The sequence below is a fragment of the Syngnathus typhle genome, linkage group LG14 (genome assembly GCF_033458585.1).
Source record: "Syngnathus typhle isolate RoL2023-S1 ecotype Sweden linkage group LG14, RoL_Styp_1.0, whole genome shotgun sequence".
Lineage (NCBI taxonomy): Eukaryota > Metazoa > Chordata > Actinopteri > Syngnathiformes > Syngnathidae > Syngnathus > Syngnathus typhle.
In genome coordinates, this window is record NC_083751.1 from 13414287 (window position 1) to 13425169 (window position 10883).

General features: G+C 48.2%; 1 protein-coding gene and 1 long non-coding RNA gene across 2 annotated transcripts; both read right to left on the reverse strand.

Annotated features, from left to right (window-relative positions):
* Window positions 1–74: 74 nt before the first annotated feature.
* LOC133166423 (spindle assembly abnormal protein 6 homolog) lies at window positions 75–4931 on the reverse strand. The gene is made up of 12 exons (XM_061296317.1): window positions 4766–4931; window positions 4332–4409; window positions 3909–4016; window positions 3651–3842; window positions 1625–1819; window positions 1459–1548; window positions 1051–1230; window positions 797–878; window positions 622–722; window positions 480–541; window positions 307–407; window positions 75–208 (listed from the first exon to the last, which is right to left on the reverse strand). The coding sequence occupies exons 1-12, from the start codon at window positions 4871–4873 to the stop codon at window positions 165–167; spliced, it is 1341 nt and encodes a 446-aa protein (XP_061152301.1). The 5' UTR covers window positions 4874–4931; the 3' UTR covers window positions 75–164.
* Window positions 4932–5177: 246 nt separating this feature from the next.
* Window positions 5178–7178, reverse strand: LOC133166426 (uncharacterized). The gene is made up of 3 exons (XR_009717799.1): window positions 7053–7178; window positions 6663–6723; window positions 5178–5311 (listed from the first exon to the last, which is right to left on the reverse strand). It is a non-coding gene; the product is annotated as an uncharacterized LOC133166426 (long non-coding RNA).
* Window positions 7179–10883: the final 3705 nt, after the last annotated feature.

Below are 10883 nucleotides of genomic sequence, written 5' to 3' on the forward strand. Positions count from 1 at the left end.
GGCTGAATGTTGTTGTTTGCAAGTGCAATTTTGTCCTCACTGTTAAAGTAAAAAGCACCACGTGGAGGACAATATCGAGAACCCAAGGTTGATTTATTTGAGAAATCAGAGCTCTGTAACAAGGGTGCAACTTCATAAACATAGGTGGAGCGCAGCGTGTGTGCTTAGTTGGGAAAGTAGGCTGAAGGTGTTTTGCTGCGCGGAAACTCTGAGAAGGAAAGACAAGAATCGGCTGGTGAGCGTGCCCAAGGTTCAAGGTGTGACGTGGCCGTGCCGTTTTGTGCTATCACAAGTGTGCGACATCACCTCTGGCGATGAGCGCGTCGGGAGACTCGCGAACGGGGCCGCCGCCGTCATCTCTCCTCTTGAAGTATTTGGCATCCAGACCGCCAACGCTCGGGCTCGCTCTGTTATAGAGAAATTCACATTTCACTCTCACGTTCCCTCTTCTGGAGAGGAAGCCGTCTCAAGCGACTCACGCTGGCTTGTAGACAACATCGGGCATTGCGGGACTTTTGCTCACGTGAGGATAAAAGTGAGCCTGCAGGGGACAAAGAAAAAGACGGAAGATGGCGAGCAAACACGTGGATCCCATCCACAAAGATGACGGCGCTCTCTTACCGCTGACGTCATGGCGGCGGTCGGCAGCGTGCTCCGTGGCGGCTCCGCAAGCATCTCGCTCAGCCGCTTCTCGTTCAGCTGCTTGTTTATCCAGCCGATCACTGACAACGACACAGACAAAAGATGCCACATGAAAACGCCGCGCGCCCGAGACGAGGCGGACGCTTGCGCTCACCATTCTCATTGCTCCGCAGCAGCTCCTTCGACTCGGCCAGCTTCTTCATGCTGGACTCCAGCTGTTCCTTCAGACCCGCAACCTGACAAAGCGCGTGCGCGCACAGGTAAGTCAACAAAAAGCACATGCAGACATGCAGATTCACAAAACACATACATAGAAAGCCAACAGACTGGTACTGCAGGCACGTGCAAAAAGCGAGCGAAATGCAAAGTGAGCCACACGCAAGACACGCAAGCACGGGCTCGATTCACCTGCTGGTCCTTGTGCTGCAGCTGCTGGTGAGCATCGCGCACTTCCCCCTGTGCTCGCTCCAGCTGGGTGGAGGTGTCGCGCAGCACTTTCTCCTGCTCCACCAGTGCCACGTTCTTGTCCTTGTTCTTGCTCTGCTGAATTTGCAGCTCGCACCAGAATTTCTTGATAATCTCGTTGGCCTAACAACAGCGCCAGATGTCACAATACTGAGTCTCTTGGCATCTTAAATGCAGGCCCCATCCATTCCCAGTCCTCGCCAAAATAATTGGCGGCGCCGCCGGCGTTTTCTTGCGAGACACCAAATGGTGTCCAATAAGCAGCAGGCGGGCAATCTGCTAAAAAGCTTTGCGCAACCGCGGCCACCTCGCACATTTCGATACTGTTAGACGACGAGCGAGACGACAAACCTTCTTCAAATCTGCGGACAAAATCTCCACCTGGGCGTCGCGCTTTCGTAGCTCAGCTTCTTTGCTGCGGGCGTCCTCCTCGAGGGTTTCCTACACAACAAAGAGGAGGTGGCGTGTTGTGGTGTGGCGCGACAGCCCCCTCCTAACTGGGCCAGCCGGCGCCGACCTTCTGCTGTTGTGCCGCCTTCAGTGCCTCCCGAGTGCGACTCGCGTTTTGCTCGCGGTCTTTGGCTTCCTGCTCCAGCGTCCCCACACGCGTCTGCAGCTGTTGGCCCAGTCGCTCGTTGGCGTGAAGCGCTGTCTCGGCCGAGTCCCTCTGGCGCCGCATCGACGCCACCTGCTGCTGGAAGCGCTGGCACTCCTGCGCGCACGCAACACAAGCCATCGAGCCATACAGGACTGTCTCAGAAAATTTGAATATTGTGATAAAGTTCTTTATTTTCTGTAATACAATTAAAAAAAACAAAAATGTAATACATTCTGGATTCATTACAAATCAACTGACATATTGCAAGCCTTTTATTATTTTAATATTGCTGATTATGGCACACACCTTAAGAAAACTCAAATATTCCAAAATATTAGAATATCATGAAAAAGTATACTAGTAGGGTATTCAACTAATCACTTGAATCGTCTAACTCGAAACACCTGCAAGGGTTTCCTGAGCCTTGAAAAACATTCAGCTTGGTTCAGTAAACTAAATCACAAGTATGGGGAAGACTGCTGATCTGAATGCGGTCCAGAGGACCATCATTGACACCCTCCATCAGGAGGGTAAGACCCAATAAGAAATTTCTCAAAGAGCAAGCTGTTCACAGAGTGCAGTTTCAAAGCACATCCACAAAAAGTCTGTTGGAAGGGGGAAATGTGGCAGGAAACGCTGCACAACCAAGAGAGATGACCACAGCCTTAACAGCATTGTGAAGAAGAGTCGCTTCCAGAATTTGAAGGAGCTTCATAGACTGTGGACTGAAGCTGGAGTCCAGGTATCAAAAGCCACTGTTCACAGACGTGTCCGGGAAATGGGCTACAATAGCCGTATTCCCATGGTCAAGCCACTTCTGAAGCGTCTGACTTGGGCTATGGAAAAGAAGCACTAGACAGTTGCAGAGTGGTCCAAAGTCCTCTTTTCAGACAAAAGCAAGTTTTGTATTTCATTTGGAAGTCAAGGCGCCAGAGTCTGGAGCAAGGCTGGAGAGGAGCAAAATCCCAGTTGCGTGAAATCCAGTGTGAAGTTCCCACAGTCAGTGATGGCTTGGGGAGCCATGTCAGCTGCTGGTGTTGGTCCACTGTTTTTCATTGAGTCCAGAGTAAACGCAGCTGTGTAGCAAGAGATTTTAGAGCACTACATGCTTCCGTCTGCTGAAAAACTCTATGGAGATGATTTCATTTTCCAGCATGATCTGGCACCTGCCAACAGTGCCAAAACCACCAGTAAATGGTGTACTGACCATGGCATTACTGTCCTCGATTGGCCTGCCAATTCCCCTGATCTGAACCCCATCGAGAATTTGTGGGGTATTGTGAAGAAGAAGCTGAAAGACACTAGACCCAACAATGCAAATGAGCTAAAGGCCGCTATTGAAACATACTGGGCATCCATAACGCCTCAGCAATGCCACAGGCTGATTGCCTCCATGCCACGCCGCATTGATGCAGTAATCCGTGCAAAAGGATTCCCAACCAAGTACTGAGTGCATTAATGGACATTTTCAAATGTTTGATTTTGTTTTGCTGTTATAAATCTTTTTTTTTTTAGATAGGATTTATGAGTTTCTTAAGCTGTAGGCCAGGGGTGGCCAACCAGTCAGAGACTAAGAGCCACATTTTTTTACTGTGTACCGCAAAGAGCCACGTCCCCCCCCGCCACCCCCCCCTCCCCCCTCGAAGCGAACACGCAGCGTTTCACGTCCCATCCATCCTGGCTTCCCGCTTTGGGTCAGATGAAACGGGTTCACACAAACGAGGTGCGCTTATGAATACGACCAAACAAAACTGTCAGCATTTATTTGACTTTATGGACTGGTGCCATGGTTGGAACTATGGGCCTTGGCTCCAAGAGTGTGAAGCCCGTACTCTTGAGTTCACGTTGCTGAGTCATTGTATAGGCAGTGGCATTTTACACCTAACTATTGTTTTCATGCGCTCTCTATCTGGCGCTGTGAATATGACAAAAATGGCAGACGTACCTTCTCGGCGGCCACCAGTTTGGCCTCGAGGTCCCTGAGGGCGGCCTGGTTTTGGTAGTCCCTGTCACTCAGCTCCCCACAGGAGGTCTCCAGCTGCACCAGGCGGCTTTGCATCTGCTGGCTGTCGCGCTGGTGAGCGCGCTCCAGCTCCTGACAGTGCTTTTGCGTCTGCTGCTGCTGGCGCTCCTGCAACTGTGACATATCATCATCACTCGGCGCCACAGGGTTGGCCGGAGGGGGTCGGGGAGTCGGGCTTACGTCGGCCGCCTTCTCCTGCTCACGGCGCAACTCGTCAGCGTGACGGCTGCAAAGCGAGTTCTTCTCAAGAGTCCATTCCAGACGCATGCGCTCCATCTCCGACAGCGTCTGGCGAGATACGTGACGCCGAACCTAATTCAATCTCATTTTAAAAGGTTTAGTTTTGGATGGACCGATTATCGGAACTCTGCACCTGATTATCAGCATTTCACTAAAATGATAATTGGTCCGTTATTACGGAGTACTGGTGCGAGGCCGAAATTGCACATTTGGACAATTTCAAGTTTGCGTATCGAAATAATGAATCAGAACAAAGCAGCTGTCAATTCATTTGATAAAAAATGCCTTGTCAATTAATTATTGTAGCTGCAGCTTTTTTTGTTTTTAGATTTAGCAACAAAAAATGGCAACAAGAAACAGAACCTGCTCAGCGTCGTTGAGCCGCCTCGTCAGATCATCTTCTGTCTTTTTCAATTTTAGCTCCAGTGCTTCCTTCTCAGCCTGAAACGCAATAAGACGACGTGACATCGATTGTTGACAGTTGTCAAGAGCCATTTTGGTCATCCCCATTGAAAGAATAAGACGGAAAATAAGTTAGAACGTAAAGCAGTACTCTTTGATTAAATTAACTCCTGAAATAATTTGGTAATCCAAGAATTGTTCATGTACTTATTTTAAATCATAAATAACGAGCTATTTACTTCCAACTAGATTCAATCGAACTAACTCAAACAAAAGACTTCATTATCCAAATCCACATTTTCACATAGACCAGTTCATCGGGTATTGAGTGGGCCCATCTGTCCGATTTCAAAATGTGCATGGGCCCCAGAATTGTCCTGCCCTTGGCGTGTCACCTTGACAGAGGTCAGACAGGCAGCCAGGTAGTCTGTGACGTGCTTATCAGAGCCCTGCGTCAGCCGCAGAGAAAGCTGGTTGCTGTGCTTAAAGGAGTTGGTCTCCATCACGCTCAGCTGGCCGGGGCCATCCAGTGACGGCGAGTCGCATGAGAACAGCAGCTGGAACCTGCACACCATCAAAAAAAATCAAATGAATAAAAAAAAATTTTTATTAAAAAAAAACAAGAGGCTCCCACAGCGAAAACATGTTGATGTTGTTGGGGGCAGCGGAGTACCTGGGATGGCTGCAATTCTGCTCTGACTGACATTGACGAAGAAGCTGCACCAGCATCTCAGGGAAAGACGCAAATTCAATCAACAACTCCTGCTGGACTTTCAAACTAAACAGAAAAATAAAAGAGCACTTGAAAAAAAAAAGCACATTGATGCAGGAAATGGAATTGTGGCTACTTCTGAGGCAAACCTTTGGAAATCTTCCTCAGAGATTGTGAGGCTGAAGAAAAAATGCGGATCCTCGTCATTGGTCAATCTTACCAGAAGATCCTGATGAGCAGAAGAGACACAATGGATTTCAGGTCGCTTCACTTAAAACTCCCATTAAAGGGTTTCCACCAGCATTCATACCACAGAGTGGGTTAAGAAAAGACATATATGAGACTAACTCAATAGGCTTCTAGAAAAGGCTGCCACAAAGAAAACCAACAAGAGCCAAAGTTACAAGTCAGCAATCCAAAGCAACTAAGACAAGAAACAAAGGCAAAAAGTAACAGTAGGCCAGCTGGTAAGAGTCCTAAATGTTGTAAATGATCCCGAGGTTTGCCACATATGTATGTAAGTCCTGTCTCCCCCTCACACCCCGTCGGATCATTGTTGTCTTAATGTCTTTTTGGTTCCTGTTGTCGTACGGTCTTGCTGTCGTCATGTCCTGCTGTCTTCTTGTTTCACGTCCTGGTCAGTCACTCAAGTTATTGTTTTGTTAAGTTTTTTTTTTTTTTCTTTTTCTTTTGGTATGGCGCCGTAAGTGGCTGCCTCCCAGCAGTGTTCTCTCTTTTCCTCTTTATTTCTTTCTTTTCTCCTTTTTCTTTCTGTCTTTTTGTCCATTCGGCGATGCTGGTGCCTTCTACCGCACCTCGGTATCTCTTCGGATCGGATATTTTGTATTATTTTTTTTTCTTCCTGGGACCGGGATCATCGGTCGAGACCGGCGTAACTCTACGGCGGCTTCCTGCTTATCCGGGCAGTGATGACCGGGTCCCTCGCCTTGGCCTTGCAGCCGCAACCCCTGTGGGGAGTCCGCTCCCTCGTGCTCGTCGGAACCAACGACTTTCGCCATGCTAGCCCCGTGGTGACCATCTGCACGTGCACCCGACTGGGTGCCCAGGACGCTGCTCACACGTTTGCCTGCTTTGTGATGTTTTTCACCGATTCACGACCACGGTCCATTGGGCGCCGTTGAACTGGACTGCCCCTACACCTGTCTATGGACCCCGTGGAGGCTATTAATGTGTTTTGGGGTGTTCTCTTGTATTGAGGGGTGCTGGTTGGCCACAGTTACTTTTTTTCCTTTGTCTTTTATCTTTGTTTTGCTTTGATGGCTTTTATCTTGAGCACTTTCTGGCTTTCTTTGTGGCGCCGTTGTGTGGCAGCCTTATGAGAGCCTGTTGAGTTGCGCTCATGCCATTTGTGCGTCTTTTGTATACCCACTCTGTGGTATGAATACTGCTGGGGCCTGAATTTCCCCACCCCTGGGGATCAATAAATATTCAATCAATCAATCAATCAATCAATTTTATGTTGGCGTTTCGCTAGAGGACTGACTGCTCTTGAAATATGCAATAATTCAAAGCAAGGAGTGCTCAAGGACTTTCTTATTCGAAATAAATGCCATACTCACTCGTTTGCAAACGGCACTTGTGCTCGACTGACGCTCAATGGTGACGCGGATGCGTGCTTTTCTGTATTAACAGGAAAACATACCTTATCATACAGATGAAACCATTCTATTTTTTTCCCCTCCGAAATCAGTAATTTATCCAGGTAAAGTCAAAAAGCTTCGGATGAAGGCCAACCTGGCTGCGGCAAAACAAAAGCCAATACGAGACAGATACAATGAATTACAAAGAAAGATCAAAGAACATACACACAAAACAAGTCATCGGAACTTGACAGTGCAATGACAGTACACGCAGGTAGCGCAACTCGTGCGTGAGAGTTGGGCGCTCAAGCAGGACGCGTACGCGGCTAACTTGTCAAATGACAAAACAAAAACAAAATACCAAAATACCTTTCATCACAGTGTCGACATCTAATTATGACTTTGACAACGTCGCTAAAAATTGCCTCCATGTTGGCCCGCCGTTGCGATTGTATTTCTTCTTCTTTGGTAAGCTTATCTTCTCCGCCGACGGACTGTCGGCAAATTACGCGTTACCGCCCTCTTTTGGGAGAACTGGTGGTGCCGCAAACTTGATTTTCTATCAGTTTGCTGTTGCTGAGCTAAAGTTAATACTGTACATGTATTAAAGTCTTGGAAGAATGGCATTAGTCGTAATATTTTAAACATTATACTGCGAGCAGGCAGGCAGTTAAGGGAAGCTTTATACGTGCGTTCTTTGTCGTGTAATATTGCTTTCGTTCATTTGTTGGCAGTTAAACACGTGCTTCTTGCTTCTGCCACAATCCACTAAATTTAATCCCTAGAAGGGAAATTCACCTCATACGAGCAATGGAGGTCATTCTCTTACTAAAGCATGTTGATTATATTTATATAACTAATTAACATTTAGGCTGTAGTCAAATTCGACATGTGGTGACTGTATACAACCGGGTGAGCTCAACTATAACTAGAAGGCAAAACCAAGTAAGCAAACCAAAAATTAAACCCAAATGTTGACACTGTCAATGGAGAATTAGTTGGTTTATTTTCTATGTACATGATAAGTGTTATAAATATAATACACCATAAACACAAAAGGTGGCGCCATTGTCAGATTTAAAAACAAAACTCAAGATTGTTCGCTTTCTAATCTGAGTTTGCCGCGCTCGGACACCGGCACCGATTACATGATCGCGGCATCCCGCAGCATTCATGGGGAGGGCTCGTCAAACATTTAAGACATGCTGCACTTTTTCAGTTTCTTGGTCAAAAGTGAACCACATTGCTTTTTTTTTTTTTCTTTTACCTTGCAACTTCCCAAATGTCAATTGAAGCTGACCTTGATGAGACCCAAAGGAACAACTAATGCTGTCATCTGGTGGCACGCACGCACACTGCAGTTAGTGGTCGCATGAAAGCTCCTGATGAAAATCCAGGACACTAGCCTCCCTTTTGGGTTCTTCTTCACGTTGGCCCTTGCGGTGCGTGTTGCGGCAATGTCATTGGCTGCTGTCGGTGATGACAATAAGCGCTGGTCCGGCGCCGTGCTGCGCAACCTCCGTTTGGGCGTTGGCGTCGTCACGGTGATGGCCATCGAGGCACGGCGCGGCGCAGACTGCGTGCGTGTTGATGTTGTAGACGCCGGGCATGAGGAAGCAGGCTTGCAACTCCAGGTGACGCGTCTGCCGGGGACAAAGCGCCAGCCGGTAGCGGGTCTGGCCAACCCAGGTGAAGCTACACGCGCACTCGCTCCACTCAGAACTACACAAGATGTGGGGGGGGGGAGAAAGTCCTAGCGTGTGTTTTTGTGTACTTGCGTATGAATTTTTGCATGTCTGTGTGTCCATAAGTGAATGCGTTTGTATGTGTGAGTGAGCAGGCAAGGGCCAAACTTGAAAAAGCCACACACTCACCTGGTGGTTTTGTGCCTGAGGTCTACTGTGATATCCACATCAGTCCGGCAGCAGTTGGACAAAACCAAACAAACGGGAACCACACAAACACTGCACACCAGGGGTCCCCAAACTTTTTCCTGTGAGGGCCACATAACCTTTCCCTTCTCTGATGGGGGGCCGGTGTCAGTTTGTAACAGAAAAAGTGTGACGATCGTAGGCGAGCTTAAAAAAAGTTTTTTTCCAGAAAGCCACACATAACCAAATAACGGTTATTTAATAACCCTTTCCAGGTTCTTTACACAAAAAAAGTCAGGAAACTAATAACACTATTAATGAAATAAATAATAACTAAATAACCCTCTCCGAGTTCTTCACAGAAAAATCAGGAAATAAATAATAACTAAATAACTCTCTCTGGGTTCTTCATAGAAAAAAAACCATGGAACATTAACTTTCTGTTGTGCCATGCACAATCTTAACAGATAAAAGTTCAGCTCAGTTGTCAGAGCAGAACCTCTCTGACACATATGAGCAGTCTCTTAAAGTTCTTGTGTTCCTTCCTTATAATCCTTTTGTAGGTTCCAGTAGGCTTGTAGACACCGCTGTCTTTTTTGTTAAAGTTTGATAGTGCGTCATAGTCTGGAGTAAAATTTGTTGTGGTAATTCTTAGGCGAGATCCGAGGTGTTGGTCCGTTTACCTCGATATGTGACTGGTAGATTTTGACGTTCATGTGGCTGAAACTGCATCTGAAAGCTCAGCGCGCGAATTACAAGAATGCTGTCGTCACAGCCCATGCTCTAAATTCGGGACTGATACAAATAGAGCGCGAGTGCGCCATGTCCGTACACGCACTTGTGAGCGTGCACCGAGCTTTCTGACACGGCTTCCGGTAGTAAATGCGCAGGCGAGCGCTTCCCCATCTACTGGGGAAACGCAGTCATTGCAGGCAAAATGACCAAAAAAAAAAGTTTAATAATACAATTTGTTCAGGGTTGGCGGGCCGGATTAAACGGTCCCGTGGGCCGTATCCGGCCCGCGGGCCGTAGTTTGGTGACCCCTGCTGCACACAATAAACAATATTTACAAGTGCATTTGGCCACCTCGTTTGCATGTGCCCACGTGTGCGCGCCACCTGTCGTGTGCAAAGTCATGCGCGTATGTCTCCGAGTAGCGCAGGTTGCTCTTGATGAGTCGTGAGAGTTGCGTGGATGGCAGCACGGTGGGAGGTGGCGGATCCGACTTGAACTTGAGCAGAACCATCTCCTGAGTGTCCTGATAACGAGACAACACCTCGTGAGCGTGTGTGACATAGCAACAAGAACGCACAGACACTATGAGAGATGTGGCCCAGCTCAAGAGAAGCCGGATCGGGTCAACCCGCCGTCACATGGTGATACGCTAAACACAAAACGAGGCATCCAAAGATGTGGTCACCTGCTTGGGAGCGAGGGAAGTGGCCTCTTCGCCCACCGCCTGCAGCGCCACGTGGAGTTGACCTTCCAGGATCAGCTGCTTGCTGTCCTCCACCACGTAAGCCTGCACACATGAAAATAGCACTTCAAATTCCAAGTACGCGCCTTCTGTAACACACCTTTCTGAACAAACACGCACACACGCATGCAAACCTGACCTTCCAGATGACAATAATGTTGAGGTCCAGCCGGTCGCACTCGTTGACCACGCGGACCAAGTCCTCGCCCAGGCTTCTGCCGCCGGAGGGCGTCCTTGACCCCGAGGAGCAGGTGTCGGCACGGCAAGCCTTGGACGTCCGGCGGCAGCGGAAGAAGAAGTCGCCGCAGGGCGTGGCCGAACTTACGATCTGCACCCATATTGACAACAGTGATGACGTCAAGTGTCCTTCAACTCTATTCGATGGTACGCCCGTTATAATCGCACATTTTGTCAAATATCAGACAATTTGCCAGGATTGCGGACGGGGGCAGAATGAACCCCGCCACAGCCCTAAACCGAGTCGTGTGGGTCTACGTGCACAAAAGACGGCCGCTTGGCGTACCCGCTCGTCACTCAGATTGACATCGGCAAAGGTGAACATCTCGGCGCGGTCCAAGGAAGCTTCAAACACAAACACGAGGAACAATCAATGATTGAAGTGTGCGGTTGAGCATGTACATGGCAGCGACGCACCTCGGCGAGCTTTGCACGGTGCCGCTCTGAAACAAAGCTTGGCTCGCTCTTTGCTGCTTACTTTGCAGTCTGGAGGGAAAAAAAAAAAAACAACCAGTCAATACCGGATGAAACCTTCCAAATCGTTCAACATGGCCAGAAAAGAACAAATGTGCTTAAACGTTACCACGTGTTCAACCACCTTGTCGGTGTGAAGCC